General features: G+C 49.8%; 1 protein-coding gene across 2 annotated transcripts in view; it reads right to left on the bottom strand.

Annotated features, from left to right (window-relative positions):
* Window positions 1-24,952, bottom strand: part of HIP1 (huntingtin interacting protein 1) — a 139,956-nt gene that overhangs the window by 27,490 nt on the left and 87,514 nt on the right. For both annotated transcript variants that reach the window (XM_077777797.1, XM_077777798.1), the window contains exons 2-8: window positions 19,481-19,544; window positions 15,719-15,861; window positions 15,404-15,460; window positions 9,146-9,226; window positions 6,645-6,721; window positions 6,120-6,181; window positions 1,970-2,110 (exon numbers count right to left, since the gene is read on the bottom strand). In XM_077777797.1, the coding sequence (XP_077633923.1) occupies window positions 1,970-2,110; window positions 6,120-6,181; window positions 6,645-6,721; window positions 9,146-9,226; window positions 15,404-15,460; window positions 15,719-15,861; window positions 19,481-19,544 (625 nt within the window). The remainder of the gene's footprint in view (window positions 1-1,969; window positions 2,111-6,119; window positions 6,182-6,644; window positions 6,722-9,145; window positions 9,227-15,403; window positions 15,461-15,718; window positions 15,862-19,480; window positions 19,545-24,952) is intronic.

Below are 24,952 nucleotides of genomic sequence, written 5' to 3'. Positions count from 1 at the left end.
GCCGGGTCGGGAGGCAGGCATTCCTGGCCTAGAGCTGCCCCAGGATTGGTAAACCAAGGACTTGCAGGGAGCCCAGGGGGCACCTGTCCCCCCAATCTTTCCAGTTTGCTCCCGGAGGGCAAGCGATTCTGGGCACAGCGGGCTGGAAGTTGTGTCCCTGATCACAGAAGTGGCTGTGGCTGACCTGACCAAACTGCGGGACAGAAGGGACCTGGAAACCCTGCCCGAGAGGCTGGCTGTCAGATGGCAAAGATTGTGGACAGTACTCAGGATCTTGGTCCAGTGCTCACTCAGCCCTGCCACTGCACGACACTGGATGGGTGAGAGTTTTAGCGCCAGCCTCCTGCCCTGCAGAGTGGGTTCTCTGAGCTCCTTTCTCCTCCCAGATTATGTCACTCTGTGTACTTCAACTACAGACCACAGCTCAGCGATCCTTTCATTTCTTGCCTTATTCCTTAAATTTACATTTTAGTGATATTTGAGTAGGTGATACGTTTGTTTGGTATAAATAGGGGGTACATGCAAAATGTATGATAATTCAGAACGCCGAGTATATACAGAGGATGACGATGGCACTTTACCTCCGTGATCTCCCTCCTAAGAACCCTTAACCCCAGTCATGAGAAAAACATCAGACAGACTTAAATTGAGGAATATTCTACAAGTGTCTGACCGATTCTCCCCTAAACTGTCAAGGTCACAAGTCCGAGACACTGTCACAACCAAGAGGAGCCTGGGGTGATACAAAGACCAACTGTAACATGGTGTCTTGGATGGGACATTAGGAAGAAGCTGGGGAAATCTGAATAAAGTCTGGACTTCAGTTGATAGTAACGTATCAATATTGGTCCATTCAGTGTGACAAATGTACCATACTCATGTAGGATATTCACAACAGAGGAAGCTGGCTTCAGGGTTTATGGGTACTTTCTGGGCTCTCTTTATAACTTTTCTATAGATCTAAAACTATTCTAAAATAAAACATTCATTTTTAGAGAAGTGTAAACTCTGTGGGGCAACTGCCTTTCTTCTCTTGGGATTCAGTCCACCCTTGGCTCCTCTGGGTGCCTGCTTGAACACCTTTCTAATGCCTGAACGTTGAATTTCCAACCTCTCTTCCATGCAGTGCTCCTGGATTAACCAGACCAGATGTCGCTTCCCCTGTCCTGTCTAAATCACCAGATACGCGTTTCGTCAGTGACCATAGTTCTAGAGCGACATCTTGTCCTTGTCTTCTAAAATTCATCCTGTCCCCTTTTCCAGGGCCATAACACCTTGCTGATGTCCACTCAGGCCTTGACTCTTCTCAGTTCCCCTTCATCCACACACTCTGCATGTGTATATCCTTCATGGTGAACACCTCCGAGGGTGGCCCAGAAACTACCCATGTAAGTTTCACCTGGAATACCGTTTAGCAATGCGGACCCCTAACCTACCAGACGGACCAATGCAGACCCTGCAGGGGCGGGACCCACCCACGCTGTTTTAAGCAAGAAGCACAGGTAAGTATAAGAACATCTACAAGACCGGCAGTTTCCAAAATACAACCTGCAAAAAGCATCCCAGGGATCTGTGCCTCTGTTTACTAGAGCAGCTCTGTTTTATATTTTTTATCTCCCCACAAAATGCCACTTGTACCACTCTGGAAACCACTGTGCCCCTGCTCCTGTGGGTCTAGGCTGGGTCTGGCATCATTTGTGTGGGTCCTAGAATACACAACACGTATGGACGGAGGTGCAGAGAAGCCAGAGGTGGAGGGAGAGGACCATCCTAGGAACCCTACGGCGAGGGGGCACACCAAAGCTTGTACCCTGCTCTCTCCACACTCAAGAGGGTCAGGAGCTCGAGGGCCTCTGAGAGCAGCAGCAGAAAGGGCGCCGAGGGGACCGCTTTTCTCCAGGGACAGCCTCAGGCTGCGGCCCTCCTTCCCACCTGCAGCGCATGGAGACATCCGGCCGGGCGTACTCACAGGAGTGGAGTTTGAAGAGGAGCTTGACAGTGTAATCATACAGGTGGCTGCAGTCGAGTATGACCTGGATGAGCGGGGCGAGGCGGCACTGGCCAGCGGTCGTCACTGACACGGAGCGGGACATGTCCAGGGAACTGAACACTAGGGGATAAAAAGGGAGACAGACGGTAGGGGCAGGGAACTGCAGGTGACCCTCTCAGAGGGGGCAGAAGGCAGGGGTCAGACAGGCGCCAAGGACCAGCTCTGTGCATGCACTGGCTCATCCGGCGCGGTTCCTATCTCAGAGGTTATCTCTTGCGGGATAGGGAGACAGGGGAGGAAACGGAGCGGGAAGTCCCTCGAAGGCAGCCTCACATAGGGAAAATAATCGAACACTGATCAGAACGCAAAGGAGGGAGTAATTCAGCCTTGGCTGCCTGGTGGCTTGCCACAGGGTCTTGGGACACCAGAAGGGGACATGTGCAGGAGCCCTGGGTGGACAGCTGGAGAATCTGTGAGGACCAAGGATGAACCATCAGGACCGAAGGCTGCTGTTGGCCCTCGGGGGAGCGGGTCAGCAGAAGTACTGCCCTCCACTCTCCCCTCCACATTACCTCTGCCCCCTACCCCTTGCTCTTTTTTTTAAGGTTTATTTCGAGAGAGAGAGAGACAGTGAGAGCGGGGGAGGCGCCGAGAGAGAGAATCCCAAGTAGGGTCCGCGCTGTCAGCACAGAGCCTGATTTAGGGCTCGATCTCATAAACCAGGAGATGGTGACTCGAGCCAAAATCAAGAGTCGGATGCTCAACTGACTGAGCTGCCTGGGCTTTCCCCTACCCCCTTGTTCTTAAAGTAACCAGACTCCTGGCAGTAAACCCTCCGCGCACACCCATGGCCAGGGCTGAACTCGCCTCCCGCAGTGGCTGCCCACCGCCTTCAGAGACTCCACGCTGCACGATGGCTAGCCATGAAAAAACAAGCAGTGAGCGGGGCTGCCCTGGGGGAAAGCCCAGAGCTGCTGTATTGGGCTTCCCTGACTGCTAATCCCTGTTAACTGGCTTATTCTGGCAGCTGAAAACAAAACAAAAACCAAAAAACAACCCAGCAGTTCTAATTAAAAGACAGCTTTTCTTTTTGACACAAATTAAAAGCAGCTGTCACTGCAAGGCGCCCATCCTCAAGTCCACTGGCTTCCTTGGGCTCCACTCTGGCAAAGAATCACAGACTGCTCCATCTCCTAGCCTGCCTGCAGATTTCCAGGAATGCCCCTGGGCATCCGGTAACATCTAGAGCAGGGTGACCATGGACAAGTTCCTCAACCCCTCTGTGCCTCCAGATGCTTTTCTGTAAAATGCAGACATTCAAACACCACCTACCTCAAAAAGGTCTTGTACATATTCAAGGAGTTGGCTTTCAGGTTGATTAGAATCACTTGGGGGAAATGTAAAACCTGCTAATGTTTGCCTGCAGCCCCCCCCCCCATTCTGTTTTAATTGGTCTGGGGTAGGGTTGGGGTGCTGGTAGGTTTCAAAAGCCACCCAGGCAATTCTATTATGCAGCCAGGGTTGAAAACTGTATTTCCCAGCTGAGTGGTCCTCATGTAGCAGAATCACCAGGTAGCATCATCCAACAGAATTCTGTGATGATGGAAGTGTCCACACGAGCCACATGTGCCTACTGAGTGCCTGAAATATGGCAAGTGGAACAGGGGCCAGGACTTTTTATTGGTATTTAATTATAGTTGATTTAAATAGGCACTCGTGGCTAGTGGCTGCCGTATTGGACAGTGCAGATGTGGTGGTAGGGGGCTGAAAAACACAGATGGCTGGGCCCCACCCTCAGAGATTCGGATTCAGTAGGTCTAGGGTGGGACCTGGGGGGCAGGGGTTGCGTTTCTAACAAGTTCTCAGGAGCTGTTGCTGCTGGTCCAGGGCCCACACTCTGAGAACCACTGCAAATGCTGGAGGGAAATGTTAACTATAACTGGCCCATGTTTCCCATCGCTGAAAAGCAGGGGCACATTTCTGAGGGTACTGCTCGGGATCCTGCAGGGTCACAGACTAGGACTCAGAAGCTGGAGAGACTTCTTCCAATACCAGTCCTCTGGGTGTTTATGGCACGCCCTAGGAAACTAGGGATGGCATGGGGAATGGAAGAGACGAGTGGTCGAGGGCTCTTGATTCCAAATCAATGCTCACTCAGGGGCAAGAAAGCTACCAGCATTCAGCCACGGAGGGATCTGTGCCAAGACCTAGGCTCCCCTCTAGAAAACTCAAAGCGGCTGATTCACTCAAGATAATCCCACCACATCGGGCTGCATCTTTGGCACCGTTTTATCAACTCTGTTCCCCTACCCTTTACTCACTGCTTTATCTGAAGCAAGCATTCTTGAATTTTGTTGAGCACTTGCTATCTATTCCCGGCACTGAACTAATACAGAAGGGAAATGATTCAAAGATGAGTGGGGCGTGGCTCCTGGTTCTGAGGAGGAGCTCGGAGTCCAGTGGTAATCATACAAGTGACAAAGGCATGCAAAAAAAAAAGCCAGGTTATCATGGGGTGTGGGACTAAGGGGAGACCGAGCTGGCCACCTGGTGTGGTGCATTGGCCAGCATCACACACTTGTTTTCCCAGCCTCAGGTCCTGCTCAGTGTTATCACAGGTCTGCTCTCTCTTGCTCAACAGTCTTTCAGGGCTGGAAGCGACCCCCACAGAGGCTCAAACAGTTGACTTGCTCTCCAGTAACCCCTGCAGCAGCGGCAGGTGTGCTCTGAGGAAACCCGGCAGAGGCCACGGGTCAGCCCAGTGGCAGGTTCTGGACAGGGAACCCCCACCCCCCACCCAAGGATGACAATCCCTGAAATATCACTCCTACCTGCATTCAGATTAAGCATATTCTGAAGCTGAATGTCGACGCGTTCTAAATTATCCACACGGGCCCTTCCTACCTGACACTAATAACTGAAAGTCAGCCACGACTGTGTATAGTTGTTCGCATATTTTTGTGCGAACATTTCTGATGCATTCAAAAAAATGTACCCACGCCATTTCTCCTACATGGCTGGGAACGCTTTAGGGCGGGGACTCTGTTTTGTGTTTCATTTTTACTCCTCTACTGACTTTCGTATGAGCAGGTTGCTAGCAGGCCAAGCGCTTTACTTCTACAAACCACGGTTTCCAACTGTGTGTGGTGCTGTTCTCACCATAGACTGCCCTGAACTGACTGGCCAAAGTAGGAAGGAGTCTGCTGTCCCGGGAGAGCGCTGGCTGGTAACAGGCCAGCTGTAAACTGTACACACGAATGTGTGGAAGGAAGTCACAATTCAGGGTGAGAGAGTGTCTGTTTTTTCCTGAGAAAATCAGAGCCCCAGGAGTGGCCCCACATATCCAGATGCTGAGAAGGTCACCAAGCTTTTACACGAATACCTGCAGCTTGGAATCCACTCTTTGACGGAGCTGGACACTTGTAATGGCGCATGGTGAATCTTAGAAAATGGGCTCTTCTGTTCCCCAGGAAAGAAGGGAGAGCCATGCTGGGAGGTGTGGGGAAGAGGGGACACCAGACAGAAGGGAATGGATTGCTTCCTTCCTGATTTCTTGCCAAGGAAGCATGAGGGGCTGACAGCCTGGAGGCACTAGAACTCTCAGCGAAGGGAGCCTGGTAGTGGGGCCAACTCCCCCTGCTTGCAGAAAGGCGCTTCGTATATGGACTTGGCCAACAACTCAACTCGACTAGCTGGTCAACCCCCCGGCTGCCGACCAAACAGCACACAGCAGCCTTTACTCCTGAGCAGAAATTGGTCCCGAGTGTTGGCCCAACTGAGTAGCAGGCAAAGGACCAGCTAGTGCTGGGGCCACAGTCTGGAGGATGTCAAAGAGGCCATACCTATTTTTGGGCTCTTGGAGGCCTGGGCTTCTAGAGGGAGGCTGGCAGGGTAGAGAACACGGTCATTCTGCTCAAAATGAATACACAGACTGAAAAACATCCAAGAGCTCCAGCCCCTCCCGGCACTAGGGACAGAGAGAGCAGGGATAGGGTGCAGGTCTCCTCATTTCCTGGCCTGTGCTGTCCAACACAGAGAGGGGCTAGGACGGTCGGGCCAAGCCAGGAAGAAAGTCTGGAATCAGGCAATTCTCACCAGAGTTTGGGCCAGACTGGAGGGAGAGACTCACCAGTTTGGAAGAGGTTAAGTTCACACTCCAGGTAGTCAAACATCTCCACTGTTAACTGGAAACTGGACCCAAGAGGAAAGAGAGCTTATACTCCAGAGCCCAAGGCCAGGGTTTCACTTGTCCCCTCCCCATGCTCTGTGTTGCTGTCTCTGCCCCCAGTGCACACATACATGCATGCATACATGAGCATGTGCATGCACACGTGCACACACACACACTCACACACACCCTAGTGCCAATCCCTAGCCCACCTACATGGGTCTTAAGGCCATTTGAAGATCAAACAGGGTGAATTCCACAGTGACGGTGGCAGAAGGGAAGGGCAGGTACCAGGCTGGGTTGGAAGGGCAGAGGGAGACACTGGGAAGTGAACCCTGGACAGCCAGGAAGGGTTCTGGATGAGGCATCGGCACTAAGTGGCCCCACCCCAGTCACTGTCGGGCCCTGTGTGACCCTAGCCAGAAGTGGCAACATCAACAGAGCCTCCTTCCCCGTTGGGTCCACCGCAAGAGGACGGCCACTCACAAGTTGTTAACGTCGCTCTCTCCAGCCTCGTCCAGCTGCCGGTCGCTCATCTGAAGGTTGCCCGGGAACCTGGGATTCTGGGAAGGCAGGCAGAGGAATGAGGTCAGGACAGGGCACCTCAACTAAGCCGGCACCAGGCAAGCCGTCTATGCTGAGTTTCGGGCAGCAGCAGGCTTGATTCTATTCATGTAACACCAACGCCCTTCCTGGGGGGCATCAGTGCACACAGCCTCACATACAGAGAGCCCTGACCAGCTCATAGCAAAGGACATCCACTGCCCATTGTCAGAGGCGAAGGCTCCATCGCACCCTGGGAGCCAGGACAGGGCTCTGTCCTAACGATTTGGGTCCTGGGACCCTCTTCTAAAGATGCTCTCTGGTGCTGCAGTGAGACCCAGAATGACAGCGATCGGTCCTCAACCGCCCATGAGGTGCACACAGTTCGGCATTCGCACATCCTCAGTACGTTCTGAATCCTACCCATGCTTCCCTCTGTCCTTCCGCCACTTTCTGAAGCTGCTGTTGGGAGTTCAGGGTAGCGGGGGATATTAGCTTTAGGGAAACATAATGAGTAAAATAAACTTGAAAGTAGGAAAACATTACATCACGTTCCCCCAAAGTCAGGAGAAATTACTACATATCAGCAACCTTGTCAAACATCCGTATCGTTATCTCTTCCCTGGTGTGGCAAAGGGAAAGGTATAGACAGGTACAGACAGATGGGTGGCCGCTCCATCCAGGGGGCCTCAATTCCACAGAGACACTTTAGGGGGGGCATGAGTGTGGTCCTTGGGAGGGATGGAGGGAGAGGAATGATCTGGGGGACCAGAGGGCAGACTGACAGATTGTAATCCCAACAGCGGTGTCATAGCACATCCGGTTCAACATGCTGTCTTTACAACACGATGCTGACATTCTACCTTGGCTGGTGTGGCCCCTGTCCTATCCCCTAGAATCTAGGGACCTCTGTGACTGCCTCAGCCAATACAAGACAGTGGAAGGGATGACTTCGAGGCTGGTCATATAGACGCCATGTGCTTCTACGTTGTTCTCCGGGGAAACTGGCCAGGCTGCAAGGAAGCCCTGACTAGCGCGGAGACTTCATGAAGAGGGAGACGCCAGGCCAGCCGCTCACTGTCCCAGATCCAGCCAGCATCGGACTGTGACCGTGTGGGGGACCCGCAGCCACAATGGCCCAGCCAAACCCTTCCGGAACTCCCGACCAACATAAAGTGTGAGACATAATGAAGGGCCTCTGGTGTTTCGGCCATGGAGCTGGGGGTGAGCGCAGGTGTCCTGCCTCTGGGAAGCCTACCCAGTGGTCGGAGTCTGGGCGTGACGCCCCATTACAAGCTCTCGTCCCACCCTGTGCATCCTGGTCTTCCCTGGACTTGGCTGTCTTGTCTCCCAAGCAAATACAACTCCCGGAAGCAGGGCCAAAGTCTATTCACCTTTCTCTCTTCAGAACCTAACCCTGTTCCAGCCTGAGGCCGGCAGCCGGCAGTACACAAGCAGAGGGAAGGGTGGCCACTGAGCAGTGCGGGATTTCGTGTCCTACAGGCATGGGTTCAAATCCCACCTCACCACGGAGAAGCTGTGTGACGAGGCAAGATTCTCAAGCGTACCCCCAGTTTTCTTATGGTGTAAGAATGCCTCCTTTCTCTGGTGGCAATGAGGATTAAAGGCAATGCAGGAAAAGTCAGCACACGAGGGAGGTTTCTGTGAATCAGAGCCACCCCCCAAGTCCATGAGGTAATGGAGGCAAAAGACACTAAACCGTGTTGCACCTTCTTAAATCGCCATTCTCCACGCCCAACGCCAGCTCCCTATCCAAGTCCGCTTTCCTCCCTGCGGCCACACCCTTCCTCCTGACCCCTGCTCCATCCACACCCACCCTCCGAGGTCAGCCCCGGCCCCCACTTCCTTCCCATTCCACACCACAGCCCTGTGTCATTCCAGAACGCCTCTGGCTCCTTCCCCAGGCTCACGTGACCGCCTGGCACTGTTACAGGGTGATGCAGGTACAGAGGCCTCCTCCCTCTGTCCGATCAGTGCCCTCCTGACTGGCAGACCCTTTCTGCGTATCCTACGTGCCACTTGGTACCAAGCACAACGGTTTTACCTGCATCAGGTGCATAAGAAATACTGTCTAAGGCCGTGCATGGGCGAAAAGAAGGTTCTGTGTGGAAACTCACTATGTGAAAGGAGGGGATTGTTTGTAGTAACAGTCAAGGCAGCGCTTTCTGAAACACCTTCCGAAGGCACAGGGCTCCTCTCCAGAAGGGGCGGAAAACGTGGGCCAAACTCCCAGTCCCGTGTCCCATCCTGGGGGCCTGACGGGAGTTGTCCTGCAAAGTTACTTCCTCTCACTGGATACAGTGTAAAAACTCCCTGAGGGGCCCCAGGCTGCCTTATTCCTGAAAGACCTGACAGCTAGGCCCACGGAGGTGCCAGGGGGCTGTGGGGGCCGAGAGTGGTGGCAGAATTGTCTGCAGACTCACTTTGGTGTGATATTCCATCTTTGTTCTTAGCAGTCTGAGGTAGGTGCTGCACAGCCGTCCATAGCCCTCGCTCAGGTGGCCCTTTCCGGAAAAGAAAAGAAAGCAGGGGTCACCACTCATAACACCTGGGTGAGAGACCAACAGTCAGGACTTCTTCTATAAACAATACATTGATTTTTTCCCCCCAATTCTGAAAAATAACAAATGGCCATTGTGGAAAATTTGGAAAATACAGACAAGTACAGATACGTTCACATCATCCTTCATCTAGACACCAGATATAATCATGGCTAACATTCTGGGGCACGAAGTGTTATTTGATCTAACCTTTTTCAATTTAAATAGACCTATTTTTAAAAATGGATATTCTTTATTTTTAACTTTTTAAAAAAATGTTTACTTTTGAGAGAGAGAGAGCAAGTGAGAGAGCAGGGGATGGGCAGAGAGAGAAAGAGAGAGAGGGAGACACAGAATCCGAAGCAGGATCCAGGCTCTGAGCTGTCAGCATAGAGCCTGACACGGGGTTGAACCCACGAACTGGGAGATCATGACCTGAGCCAAAGCTGGAGGCTTAACTGACTGAGCCACCCAGGCGCCCTGGCACAAAGGACCCTTGAGCTGAATAGTTGTACTTCCCACATGAGGTTTGACTTCTACATTTTCTTCTGGGTGCATCTATATCCTCTAAGGTGGGGGAACCCCACTGAAACATGCCTCAAAAGGCACCAAAGGGAGTTGAGTTATCAGAGGAGGTTAAAAATATCAATGCCAGGGGCGCCTGGGTGGCTTAGTCGGTTAAGCGTCCGACTTTCGCTTGGGTCATGATCTCGCGGTTCGTGGGTTCGGGCCCCGCGTCGGGCTCTGTGCTGACTGCCAGCTCGGAGCCTGGAGCCTATTTCAGAGTCTGTGACTCCCTCTCTCTCTGACCCTCCCCTGCTCACGCTGTCTCTCTCTCTCTCTCTCCTAGAAATAAATAAAAAAATATTAAAAAAAAAAAAATCAATGCCAGAAATGACACCGCTAATGTATTAGTTTTCTATGAAGAATCATATTTTATGAGTTGTACATTATACTTGTTCATTATGGAAAAATTAGAAAGTAGCAGAAAGACAAAGTGAAACGATGCTCATCATCGAAGACAACTCTATTTCACACAAAAACGCACCAGGATCAAAAAACAAAAGATGAATGGATCACAGACCTCAATGTAAAATGGAAAACTATAAAAAATCCTAGGAGGTAACAAAGATGACTTTGGGTATGGCAAAGACTTTTTATTTTATTTTTTTAAGTTAATTTATTTATTTTGACAGAGAGAGTGAGCAGGGGAGGGGCAGAGAGAGAGAGGGAAAGAGAGAATCCTAAGCAGGTCCCGCACCATCAGTGCAAAGCCCAATGGGGGGCTCAAAGTCACAAACCGTGAGATCATGATATGAGCCAAAACCAAGAGTCAGACACTTAACTGAGTCACCCAGGTGCCCCAGCAACGACTTTTTAGCTAAAACACCAACATCACGATCCATGAAGAAGAAATATCTGACAAGTTAGACTTCATTAAAATTAAAAAAAGTTTGCAAAAATCACTGTTGAGAGAACAAGAACCCACAGACTGGGAAACAGCTGATAAAGGACTGTTATCCAGAATATACAAAGTTCTCTTAAAATTCAACAATAAAAATTGGAACACCTGGGTGGCTCCATGGGTTAAGCATCTGACTCCAGCTCAAGTCATGATCTCACAGTTTGTGAGTTCGAGCCCCACGTCAGGCTGTCTGTTGACAGCTGGGAGCCTGAAGGCTGCTTTGGATTCTGAGCTCTTGCTCTTTCTGCCCCTACCCAGCTTGCGTTCTACCTCTCTCTCTCAAAAGTAAATAAACATTTAAAAAATTAGAAGGAAAACTCAACAATAAAAAGACAAACGACCTGGGGTGCCTGGGTGGCTTAGTCGGTTAAGTGTCCGACTTTTGCTTAGGTCATGATCTCGCGGTTCGTGGGTTCGAGCCCCGCGGCGGGCTCTGTGCTGACTGCCGGCTCAGAGCCTGGAGCCTGTTTCAATCTGTGACTCCCTCTCTCTCTGACCCTCCCCTGCTCATGCTGTCTCTCTCTCTCCTAGAAATAAATAAAACATTAAAAAAAACAAAACAAAAAAAAAACAAACAAAAAAAACCCCGACCTGCTTAAAAAAATGGCCAAAGACCTTAACCAACACCTCACCACAAAGAAGGGAGCAAATGAATATACGAAGAGATGTTCGACGTTGTGCGTCACCAGGAAACGCAAATTCAAACAACACTGAGGTGCGAGTACACGCTGACAAGAATGGCCAAAACCCAGACCAGTGACAGCCACCAAGTGCCGGTGAGGGGACATGGAGCATCAGGAGCCCTCGTTCAGTGCGGGTGGGAATGCAGAACAGTGCAGCCCCTTTTGAAGATGGTGTGGCAGTTTCTTACAAAAGTAAGCATACTCTGACCACACAACGCAGCAAAAGCGCTCCTTGGTTTTTACCCAAAGGAACTGAAAACTTAGTCCAAACAAAACCTGCACATGGATGTTTAGAACAGCTTTATTTGTTAACTGCCCAAACTTGGAAGCAACCAGGACGCCCCTTAGTTGGCGAACAGATAAACTGCGGTCCCCTCAGACAATGGGCTGGTACTGAGCACTAAAAATGAAATGAGATGTCGAGCTTTGAAAAGACATGGAGGCACCTTAACTGCATGTTACGAGAAGCTAGTCTGAAAAGGCTACAAACCAAAGGATTCCAACGATATGACATTCTGGAAAAGGCAAAAGTGTGGAGTGAGTACAAAGGCCAGGGGTTGCCAGTACACTGCAGGGGGTGGGGAGGGATGAGCAGGGGCAGCACAGAGGATTTTTAAGTCAGTGAAACTATTCTGCATGATACCACCGTGATAGATGCGTGTCATGATACATTTGTCTGGCCTAAAGGAATTCCAGTTTGGATAATGAGTCAGGCTACGTTGGGCTGACCTTCCCATTGAAAATTACTAAAATACTGGGTAAAATATTGAAAATATTTTGAAGTCATTAATGAACTAATAATGAGAGCGTAAGGAGTCCTCAGGCCAGGGACTGGGACCATACAGCCACTAGGAGAAAATATGGAATACTGGGGTGATGGAGTTGGCGGGGATGGGGGTTTTGCCTCACTAGGTGAACTAAATTTGGTTTTCTGGGCCTCAGGGGCCAGGTGGTGAACTTAGCCCTGCTGAAGTTGAAGAGTCTGGTGGAAGAGCCAAAGACTGCCTTCCTGGCGTAGGAAAACTAAGGGTGAACTGGATAGAAGACAGATCCCAGCACTCTTGCACCAAAAGAGTCCTCCCTGAGGACCTCAAACCACTGTTGTAACCAGAAGGAGGGAAAAACAATTCCTGGGAAGTGGACCCAAAGGAACCAGAGCTCAAGGGGATCTTCCTGGCATTCACAAAATCTTAAGCTGAGAATTTAATTTAGAGTGATCTCAATGGAAGCGAATGCCCATTCTCTCTGGAGGAACCTGCCTTCATTACAGACTTCAAAGAGTTCCCACAAATAAGATTCCTAGGGAAATGAGCAGCTCACAGCAAAAAATAACTAAGCACAGAAAGAAACTCCATAGCGTGAACAACATTCATCAAAAACAATGGACAGCAGAAACAGATCTCAAAGGGCTCTAGACAATGGAAGTCTAAGAAGTCATATATGAAGTCACTGTTTAATTTGTCTAAATAAGTAAGAGGCTGTTTCAAAATACATGCAGGGCACAAGAAATCATAAAAAATGACAAGCAGATTTGGGGGAAAAAGAAGAACTCCAAGAAATGAAAACTAGACTAAAATTATAATTATACGTAAAGAGGTTTAACAGATTAGACCCAGCTGAAAAAGGGATAAATAAAATGAAAGCTAGATCTACTGAAATTATCCAAAATGCAGTAAAGAGATAAGCAGGTAGAAAACAATGAAACATGAGTTTAAAGACACTGGTGGTGGTGGTGGTGGTGGTGGTGGTGGGTGCCTGGCTGGCCCTGTTGGTAGAGTGTGCAACTCTTGATCTTGAGGTCATGAGTTTAAGGCCCACATAGGGCGTAGAGCTTACTTACATAAAAAGACACCTGGGGGGATAGAGTGAGAAAGACAGATATAACCAAAGTCTGAGAGGAAAAGACAGAACAGAGCGAAGGTAATAGTTGAAGAGACAAAGAGAATTTTTCATAACTGATAAAAGATACTAACCCAGAGATTTAAGAAGTCTAATGAATCCAAAATAAATTTGTACCTATACATGGTTAGATCGTAAAAATGGCCAGAGGAAATGCAGATTTGCTTCAAAAAAAGGGACAATGAGTCTGACAGCTGGCTTCCTGAAAACCACATTAAGTCAGAAGTCAGTGGAAGGGTATCTTGAATAATATTGTCCATGTGCTGAGGAAAAATAACTGTCACCCCAGAATCCTAAACCCAGACAAAGTATCTTCCATGTAGAAGGGTGAAATAAAGACATTCCGAAACAAGTGAAATCGGTTATCTGCCACCATGAGATTCTCACTAAAGGAAGTTGTAAAGGAAATAATTCAGGCAGAAAAAAAAGTGATCCTGGATGTTAGATTTAAAGATTTAAAGTTAGATTTAACTGAGATTTAGAGAAAGAAAGAGCACAGAATAAAACAATTAAAATAAAATATCTTATAGAGTCTAAAAAGAAAAACAAAACCAAAATTAAAATACACGACAAGCTTAGAAGGAGAGCATGGAGGGAAAATATTCTCAGGTCTTTGTGTTAATAGGAAACAGATAAAGACAGGAATTTTAGCTCTTGATAAACCAAATGTGTATTTTGTAATTATTGGTACACATACCAAAAATATGAAAAATAAAAGGAGAGTTAAAAAAAAACCTCATAACTAGTAATGAGGGAAAAATGGAATGAGAAAAAAATCAATCAATCCAAAGAAGACAAGAAATGAAGAGAAAGAGAAAGAGAACAGAAGGGGCAAATAGAAGCACAAACTAAGATGGAAGATATAAATCTAAAAACATTGTGCATTATAATAAATGTAAATGGAGTAAACATACAGTTAAAAGACAAAGACTGCCATTTTGAAGAAAAGCAACAACAAAAATCCAATGAAATGCAATTTTAAGGGACTTTTCTAAGACACAGAATATAGAAAAGTCAAAAGTTTTAAAAGAATGGAAAAAGACACACCAGCAAATTCTAATAAAAAGGACCCAAACTTTCTGTATTTAGAGATATAATAATAGAAAGCTCTCCAATATGCACTTGGGAGATCTGGGGACAGCTCTCGGCATTTTTTTTAAAGTTTATTTATTTATTTTGAGAGAAAGAGAGAGTGAGCACATGTGAACAAGTAGGAAAGGGGCAGGGAGAGAGGGAGAGGGAGAATCCCAGGCAGGCTCTGCATTGACAGTGCAGAGCCTGATGAAGGGCTTGAACTGATCAAGAGTCAAGCGCTTCACCAACTGAGCCACCCAGGTGCTGGCTCCACTTTATTCAGATGGCCTAGCCTGTCACATAGGAAAATTTGCTTCCCTCTCTGGGCCTATATTCAGTCTAGCAATGGGTGGACTGGATGGCACAATTGCTAACATTCTCTGAGTGTAGACAGATACAGGTAAGAATTGGAAGGAAAGGGCTAGAGTTCTCAACCAGTGGGGGGCAACGAGATATATCAGTATCAACCCAGGAGAGGCTTCAAAATGCACATTACACCTGGCCACACATATACTTCCTGGACAACACAATCTAGAGGGATTCTAGTACGTATGTAAAACCCTTTTTCTATTTATGCTGATATCACCGCCTACCTACCCTCATTCTAGGGGCTGAGACTCCCTAGACAGGGAAGAAAAGGCCCTGGTATTAAGAATTGGGAATGCTAGTCCTCAACGTACTGTGACCTGCATGGGACCATGAGGGGGGAAGGCACAGGAACTGGGACAGTCACTGCTGAGGAATCCCAATGCCCGGAGTATATTCTGACATGAGTTTCCATTGGCAGGACAAACTCTCAGGCCTGAGAATTTCTCTACAGCCACCAGGGCCCCTGGGCAAGACTATGGCTATCATGGTACTGTTTGGGGGCCCATCCTTGACCCCTCTGTGATGCTCATGAGAGAAATCCTAAGTAAGTTGAAACAGATGAATTCATTCCGTTCCATAGTCCTTGTTCTGTGGCTTCTGGAGGAGGGGTAAGAAGGTGCAGGTGGTCCCCGGCTTCATCTCCAAACTCACCCACATCCTGCTCATGTCACTCAGTTCATTTTTGTATCTCAGAGAGTCCTTCAGGACCTGGAGAGGGAAGAGATCAGCCAATGAGAGAAGAGAAGGCACAGGGACAGAGGATGGTAGAAGATGGGGCTGGGGTGGTCAGGGAGGCTGACCAGACAGCGAAGCCCCCCCTCTAACCGGTAACCAAAAGGCCAGGAGAAGAAGGCAGCTGCCACCTTCAGTGCGGGAGTGGACAGCGCCCCCTGTGCCCCAGGCGATCCCACTTTCCCCACGTGGCCCCGGCTCGCCGGCCACCCCTCTGCAGCCCCAGGGACTTACGTTTGGGTGTCCATCTCGGAGGAGTTTGTGAAACACGTGGCAGAACTTCCAGCACAGAACAGCATTGCTAGAGAGGGGCAGCCGGTTGACAACAGACCAAAAGGTCTGTGCCCCTTTCTCATGGTGGGTGCCCAGGATGCATGGTGAGGGAGGGTCATGGAAAACAAAAACACGGGCGGGCCCTGCCTCGGACAGCCCATCCCAGGGGTGTAGCCTGCCACAGGCCACCGGGGAGGGTTGTGCAGCTGTTCAGGGCACAGTGGCACTACCTGGGAGGGCACAGCTAGGACGCAGATCTGCACATTTTTCCTGGCTGTTTTCTGGCCGATGCCAAGGCAGGGTCTTGTTCTAATCCTTTTTTTTTTTTTAAAGTTTATTTTGAGAGAGACAGAGATAGTGCAAGCAGGGGAGGGACAGCGAGAGAGAGAGAAAGAGAGAGACAGAGAGAGAGAGAATCCCAAGCAGACTCGAGGCTGCCAATGCAGAGCCCGATGCGGGGCTCGAGCTCACAAAACTGAGATCATGACCTGAGCCGAAACCAAGAGTCAGACACTCAACGAACAGAGCCTCCCAGGTGCCCCATAAAATCCACTTTCTCGCACAATTTCCCCAGAGAGGACAGTGTGATTGGGAGGGGTGTCACTTTCCAATTTGCACCAGTGTGTTCTGGGGCAGCAGTGGTCCTGTGTGCCGTTAGCAGGGAGATGCTTCGGTTGGAATGAGGGCTTTGCTGGGAGACACAGACTCTGCCCTTCCTCTGGGTGTGCTGAGGGTACAATGGGACCTTTTGGGGGAATAGTGACAGCTCACATTAGCAGCCCATAACGGTCTCGCCGTCCTTTCTCATCCAGGATGCGGAAGCGAGGGCACGCTTCAGCTCTTCGTTACGGGCCCGGGCCCTGCTGGGGACACCTTGGCCCCTCTTCCAGGCCGCACCTGACTCCTCTCCATGTAAGCACTCTGCTCTTTTCTGTGATTAGTTTTTTCACCGAAGTCGAGGTGGCACACAAGGTCCATTTGCTTCAGGTGTCCGACACCGTTACGAGGCTGCAATCCATCACCACACGACACAGTTACAACACCACAGACTATATTCCTGCTGCTGCGCTTTCTGTGCCTGTGACTTAGTCATTCCATAACTGGAAGTCTTTTCCCCCAACACCTAAAATGATGCTCACACCCCACCCCTCCTGCAGACCTGCCTGGCCTCATTCAGGGCTGCATTCATGTCCCGATACCTTGAATTCTCTGTATGAGGAATCCTGGGGCCGCTTCCCCCCAAGGGCCAATGCCAAATGCACCAACGGACTGCCTGCGATTTCCGTGTAACAAACGTCCATCCAGTCTCATGTGATTTTAAATTAGCTGCCCCAGGCCTCTGTACTGTGTGAGCCCCGCTGGGCTGAGTAGGGGGTGTCCAGACTTCCTTCCTAATTGTTCGTTTTAATAGGCCTCACACACCCAATTCCTAGGCACCAACAACCCCAAGTGCAGGTCTTTCCCCAGAACTACAGGCTTCTTTGTCAAGGCCTGGGTAAGCAGCAAGGTGCCACATAGGTCAGAAAGACTTGCCTCGGGTCAGGGAACGACATGACTCATCCAGAACACGTTGTTTCGCTTCTGAGCTGGAAGGTATCATAAGGTTCCTTTCCCCAGACTGAAATTTGCACTTTGAGAGGGGATAAGCTTGAACACAGACTTCTGGGTCTAAGAAGCTGACGTCAGCTTTTGGTCTTAGAGTGGTTTCTGCAGTAAGCACAGTTTCCCCTAGAGCACAGCCCCCTCGGGCTAGACGGAAGCCAAGAGGAGAGGTGGGCAGCTCCCAAGCCCTCTCAGGGCAGACTGTGATGGCGTTACTGGAAAGCGGTGTACGAAGCGGAAGCCAGAGCAGGTGCAGAGAGCTAGCCGGGCACCTTGACTTTGAAAGAGGCAAGTAGACCTTTCTGTCCTTTGATTTCATAAGCATTTTAACCCACCCACTGCATGTCAGGCACTATAAAAGGCACTCAGGGATATAAAAAAAGTAAAACTCCAGCCCTCTAGGAGCCGATACCGTGCTGTGGACGGGTGGGGGGCGGGGCGCAGTTAGACACCTAAGGATAAATGATGCTGAACCGCATTGCTGACGTCAGACTTCCAAATGCTTATTTGCTTGTTCTGGAGGGTAGCTGACAGTCTTTTTAAAAAATCAATAAAGAATAAAGGTTGTGTGATATCTTTAGGCTTTAAAACCCTACTGTAGGGAGTCACCCTTTCAACGTTTATCCACCTCTTAGAAATGGTGAAGCAGGGAGACTCATTCTAACAGAGTGTTTGAGCTGTAACATTAGACCTTTCAAATCTTCTCTGGCCAAGTCTTTTGTTTGACAGACGAGGGGACGAAGGCTCATGGAGACCCTGCTGGACTCACTCGTGGCTCCAGAGCATGCCAGACTGCTGGTGTCCCTTCCGTCACCCCGGGCAGCCTTCCTGGGAGGGTGTGATGTGGCCCTGCAAGGCCCCCATCTGGAGTACACTGGCTTCTGAAACCTGTCTCTTATGTCCTATCTCAATTGGACTGATCAGTATTCCTAGCAGGTTGGGGCCAGCAGTTGGGCCCCTTATAATGAAGGCTTTTCTTGATTCAGTAGAGCCAGGGGACTGTGCCTTTCTGGGGACTCAAAAGGGCAAGGTCTACAAGGTCTCACTAGGCTCACTGTTGAGCCAGGCTTCTGGGGTGCCTGGGCAAAGTTCCAGAGCCCCCCATCCTGCAGCAAAGCCCTAAATCCAACCAAAGTGTCTTCCCACCAAAGACAGGCTGCTTTTCCACCAGTAGAGAGCAGTCCATGTTCTTAGCAATACTTCCTGGGGGCCTGACCAGCGTGGGGCATCGCGCTGGCAGCGAGGGGCCTCTTCGGCCCCCTTAAGGGGCTGAGGCAGGACAGCTTCAAGATGAGCCGACTGGCTGTGTCCCAGCCACCATACTGGGCCCAGCAAGGAGCTGTTCGTCCCAGACAGAAGCCCGACCTCTGCCGGCCCCGAGCTGCACACACCGGCAGCCTTGTCTTTGGACTTTGGGGGTCAGCCCTCCAGCTCTTGGTCTCTGTACCTCAAGGGCAGATCCCAAGGGGCCCATCAGCCAGAATGCTGCCTGCACTTGTCTCTGAAGCCATGACCCATGACACTGGTTGCCCAGGTTCTAACTTGCCGTGGGGGCCAGGATGTGTGACTGGTGAGAACCTCTAAGCCACCAGCTCCCTCAGCCGCCTTGAGGTCCTTGTCTTCTCCCCTGCGGCCTTTGGGGGTAACCGGCTCACACAGGTGGATCTTATTTCCGTGGTCAAGCCCCTGCGCTTTCGTAAGGGCAAGCAGAGCAGCCGAGACCTTTGGCTTGGGTTTCCTGATCAGAGAAGGGGAGACGATCATGTTCCCAAGGGGGTGGCCAGTGTGCAAGTGCAGGGGACACAAGTGCTTTGAGGACAAGGGTGGAAAACCACTCCTGTGGCCTGAGAAACTCTCTCAATGGAAAGTAATGTCAAGGGACTTGGCAGTCCTGAGAAGCTCACGTCCTGGGCAGGCAGGGTCCTTGGGTCCCTTCACCCTGATGAGCTGTGGTCTCGAAGGCCACCTGCTGCCAACCGAGGCTGCTCAAACCCTGCAGGAGGCCTGGCCAGGGTGGGGGTTCCCCTTCCTGCAGCCGAGCAAGGATGCCTCGCCCTGACCTCAGTCCCCACAATTTGACCCGCCTTGGGGTTGGTCTTCCAAGCAACATCCAAAGGATATTTCTGGCGTGTTTTTCCTTTACAGCCACTTCCTGCGTATTAATGGCCTTATTGATGCTGACAGTCTGAAAAACAAGAGGGAGGGGGAGGGGAAAGGAGGCTGAGATGAATAAGCTTCTAGGGCGTCTGAGACCCTCCCAAGGCGCCCCACCCCTTTCTCTCCCTCCAGTGATTCCTCCCCAGGGCTCTGAGGACCCCTCTGGCCCAGGGTCCGGGTCGGAGGGGCAGGGGCGTGGGGGGCAGAGGTGGGCAACGCTCCCAGACCAGCTGGCCCAGGCTGTCCTAAGGCAGCGGGCTTTGCTGCCTGGCATTGGCTGTGCCCAGCTGCTGTGCCCGCCTGCCACTCATTCCCTTGACACAACAGCACGGCAATTAAAGCCGGCACAAAGGGATGCTTTTCATCCCCCAGGGAAACATTATTTCTCTGGGAGCAGGAGGAAGCGGGGCTGAGCTCAGGGAGCAGCCTCGGCCCAGAGGCCACCCAGCCGCCCCTCCCTCACCGCGAGAACCTTACACGGAGCACTTCCCCAGCCGGCGGTCACTCTCATTGCTCATTTTCCCACTCCTGGGCATCTTCCAATCCTAACCAAATTCCCTTTTATTTCCTTACTGACAAGGCATTAACAGCACACACTCCTTTCCAGTTGTGTTAAAAATCATTAACTCCCTTTGGAATTTAGCAAATCGTGTGTATGTACGAATACGACTTACAGAAAGACATAAACGGGATCCTATCATGGAGGCTGCTTAAGTGCAGGTTTTTTTCCTTTTTCTGTTTTGCTGTGCTTCTTTTCCATAGTTGGCATTTGACCCTAAGCCACGCTAACATGGTGCACATCACANTCAGAGAGAGAGGGAGTCACAGACTGAAGCAGGCTCCAGGCTCTGAGCTGGCAGTCAGCACAGAGCCCGATGCGGGGCTCGAACCCACGAACCGTGAGATCATGACCTAAGCGAAAGTCGGCCGCTTAACCAACTAAGCCACCCAGGCGCCCCAAGCACAGACTTTTCAACATCTTGCTTTTCTCACTTGAAAACATCTCATGAAAAATTCTCCAAGTGGCATGGTAAAATTCTAGCTCATTCTTTAAAGAGACAGTGGGGCGATTTATACAGGCATTCCTGCGCTGGCAGGCAATCAAAACGTTTTTTTAACCACTGGAAACCGTTTTAGTCAACATGCATGTACATATTGATGCCTTCATTCCCAATGGGTAGATTTCCAGGAGTGGGATACACTGGGTTAAAATGTGATTTTTTTCTTTCACTTGCCATTATGGAAAGATCCAAACATAGACAAACATGAAGTCTAATCTAACCAGGGCTCACACAGCCCCCAGTGTCAACCTTTATGAACTTGCAGCCAAACCCGCTTCTTTATGGATAAGGGGTCACAAACATTTTCTGTAAGGGCCAGTTAGTGGGTATTTTAGGCTTTGCAGGCCACATGGCTCTCTGCTGAAAGTCCCCACTTCTGCAGAAGTTGGAGCACAAAAGGAGCCTTAGAGATACTAAACAAATACATAACTGAATGAGTGCAGCTGTGTTCCAATAAAACTTTATGCACAAAAACCAGGCAGTGGTCTGGATTTGGCCAGTGCCCGTTGCCCATTAAGTGTGCTGACCCTTGCTTTCTCCCAGTTGGCACTGATGTCCTTGATCTCTGGATTATCTGAATTTCACTATATCATTATTGCATGATATATGCATTATATCATTTCACTAGCAAATAGTTCAGGATGAACCAGTTAAGGGGAAAAAAAAGGACTATTTAAAAATTAAAACTTTTAAGGATGGGGTTTCTGGGTGGCTCAGTTGGCTGAGTGTCTGACTTTGGCTCAGGTCATGGTCTTGCAGGGTTGTGAGTTTGAGCCCCACACTGGGCTCTCTGCCGTCAGCGTGGAGCCCACTTCAGATCCTCTGTCTCCCTCTCTCTGCCCCTCCCCTGCTCTGTCTCTCTCTCTTTCTTCCCCCACTCTCTCTTACACACACACACACACACACACACACACACACACACAAATAAATAAACATGAAAAGAATTTAAGGATAATTTCTTAATATCATCAATTGGTTAGTTAGGTATTTAGATTTCCCCGCTGTGTCAAAAGAGGAAAACTTTCTTGCATTTCTTCTAATCAGGATTAGATTCTATTCTGAAAAGGTCCTAATGGTTCACATCTCCACTGACAATGTACAAAAGCATTCCCACCATCCCCAGTTTTGCTGGTTTTATGGATATGGTGACATTTCACTATGACTCTATTTTGTATTTCACTGACTGCTAGTGAGCTCTGAGTATTTCCTTATGTGCGCTCATGGGTTGCTGACTGCCTTACATAGTTTGTTTTTAACTTTTTAAAATGTGTATGTATTTTTGAGAGAGACAGAGACAGAGTGTGAGCGGGAGGCGAATGGGGAGAGAGGGAGACACAGAATCTGAAGCAGGCTCCAGGTTCCAAGCTGTCAGCACAGAGCCCGAAGCGGGGCCCAAACCCCATGGACCACAAGATCATGACCTGAGCCAAAGTCTGATGCTCAACTGACTGAGCCACCCAGGCGCCCCGACTACCTTACATAGTTAAGCACTCTCACCTCAACTTTGACGGCTTTTACATGTATTTAAGGTTTTTCCTGCCCCTGGATTATACTGGTAGACTCCTACATTTTTTCTAAGTGTTTTAATGTTTTTAAATTTAATTTAATTTAATTTAATTTAATTTGAGAGAGACTAAAAGCAGGGGCAGAGAGAGAGGCAGACAGAAAATCCCAAGCAGGCTCCGCACTGCTAGCACAGAGGTCGATGCAGGGCTTGAAACCACAAACCGTGAGATCACAACTTGAGCTGAAACCAAGAGTCAGACACTTAACCGACTGAGCCATCCAGGCGCCCCCACAAATATTTCTTTACACCGTACTGACCAATTGCCCAAGCTTATGGCCGCTATGAGTCTGGCTTGCAAAAACAAGAAAACCCCACACCTTAAAATTCCCTTAAAATAATATACCATGTGGTCCTGTGTTTGCATGTTGGCTGCACATAAAATGTTCTGTGCTCTAAACGTTGACAGGAGGCAGAAGCCCCCGGAAATCACGACAGTGCTCCTGGAAGACACCTCTTAGAGGAAGAAGGTGGTGACCTGTCCCAGGTACTGTAATTATCCCTGCAATTTACGTACTTCTCTCATGCATGCCTCATTCAAACTCAGGGGCACCTATGACTGTCGCACAGGAAGGCCAAGCAGCTTGCCCGAGGTCATTCTATTCAGTTCCAATCTTGGTCAGCTGGATCCCAGCCCTGAGCCATCATGACAGGTCTGGACTGCTCAGGGGCTGTCTAGGTCAGGGTCACAGAGGACAGGCAGCGAGCCGGAACTGTGTGGCTGGAGGGCAGAATGGAGGCAAGGTGGGGAGGGGAATGGAGCCAGAGAGGGAGGTGGTGCTGGGTGCTTCTGAGCCTGAGAGAAGGACCAGCATGAGTGTGACAGCCACAAGCAGAAGCAGCAGCAGCCTGGAGGTAGGGAGATGCAGGAGGAAGCGAGTGACAACAGGGAAAGGAAGGAGTAAAGCCTCAGTCAAAATGATAGAAATTAAAATACAAAGAGCCCAATGGAAGGTGGGCTCTAAAGTCAAATTCAGTAGGACTGGCCCACAGGAGCTCCGGGTACAGGCGACACAGCAGGCGAAGCGTCAAAGATGCTGCAGAGGGGGTGCCTGGGCTGGACAGCACAGTAGGTGGGGAGCCTGACTCTTGATTTCGGCTCAGGTCATGATCTCATGGTTTGTGGGTTCAAGCCCTGTGTTGGGCTCTGTGTTGGTCATGTGAAGCTTGGTTGGGATTCTCTCTCTCCCTTTCTCTCGGCCCCTCCCCCTCCTCTCTCTCCCTCCCTTGCGTGCTCTCTCTCAAAAATAAACTTAAAAAAAAGATGCTGCAGTAGTTTTGAGTACAGACAGGTAGGTGGGGAGCAGAGGCAGTCTGTCTCAGGCTGAGGTCTATAAACCGAGGACAAGGCCAGGAGGGTTTGGCGTGAGAGACAGCCATTTTTAAAAGGAGGAAGAAGAACCAGCAATAGCAGTGGCTATAATCATCAAGATAATGACAGCTAATGAGTGTTTGCTATCAGGCCTGTGCTAATGATAAGCATTTTGTATTAATCATCTCATTAAAATCTCCTAACTCTACAGCCTCCAAGTAGGTGAGTATTAGTATTAACCATCTCCATTTCACACATGAGACCTCAGCCAAGTAGATTGCCCGGGGCCACTCCGCCAGTGAGTGGTGAGCTGAGAACCACTCTGCGATGAAGCTCTGTAGCTCAGCCTCTGAGTCGCAATCCCCATTCTAGACACGGTCCTCCACATCAGGGACACAGAATCAGAATCCAAATGCTTTCCACAGACTGGAAAAATGGGTTAAATTTCCCAATATGCAATCCAGTAGGTTTAAAAGAGATTTCCTATATTTAGATCTAACTCTCTGGCAAAGGGGAAGCAGGATTCAAATCACCCCTTGTGAATGAATTAGATGTTTTACTTGACTGCTAACTTACTGTAAGCGACACTATGATGTGACTGGTCAAAATGCAAATCTGAGCTCTGGATGTATTAAAAGGAGTATAGTGTTCAGAATGAGGGAGGGGATGGTTCTAACTCCATGCAGGATCAATTCACACATAAAACACTATTTGGGGGTACCTGGGTGGCTCAGTTGGTTAAGCATCCAACTGCTGATTTCGGCTCAGGTCATGATCTCACAGTTGGTGGGTTCAAGCCTCGTGTCGGGCTCTGCGCTGACGCTGCTTGGGATCCTCTCTCTTCCTCTGCCCCTCCCCCACTCACGAGCATTTTAGTTCTCTCAAAACTAAATAAATAAACTTAAAAAAAAAAAGAAAGGAAAGCGTGGAACAATTTCCATGTGCACACACAGTCACACCCCCAGTGCGAGTCCAGGACACTGACCAAGGGCCCAGCCTGGCACTGGGCTGCAGAACGAAGTTTCTGCCCAAACCAACATCTACCTGACACCCTCAAGCCCTGCTTGCCCCTGCGAAGACCGCCCTGGCCCCTTCTTCTGCAGCTCACTGGGGTTCCCATTACTGACGCCCACGTGCCCCAAGTCCCCGACCAACGCTACCCTACAGTGCCCCGGGGAGCCCGGCCCATGGCTGCAGGCTGGCCACCCAGTTTCTGAGCCAGGATTTACTGGGCTCATTAGCAGGGCTGGGCCTCAACATTCTGGGCTCGTAATGGTAGGCTGTGGGTCCTCCGGGGCCCTTGGAATGTCAGATACCAGGATGTTCCCGGGACATAAGTTCCCAGCTATGACGGCTTTCCTTTAGTTCTGTAAAAACTTTATGCCCCCCATGCTCCACTTGCTTCTCCATTCCCAATTCCGCCTGTCATCCCAGGGCAGACCAAACTTCACCGTCCTTTAGACCCGTAGGGCCACTCTGCCCAATGTCTTCTTGCCAAC

Source organism: Crocuta crocuta, unplaced genomic scaffold (assembly GCF_008692635.1).
Source record: "Crocuta crocuta isolate KB4526 unplaced genomic scaffold, BGI_CrCroc_1.0 scaffold217, whole genome shotgun sequence".
Classification (NCBI taxonomy): domain Eukaryota; kingdom Metazoa; phylum Chordata; class Mammalia; order Carnivora; family Hyaenidae; genus Crocuta; species Crocuta crocuta.
The sequence above is the reverse complement of the archived record's forward strand: the minus strand, read 5'-3'. Positions and strand labels throughout refer to the sequence as shown.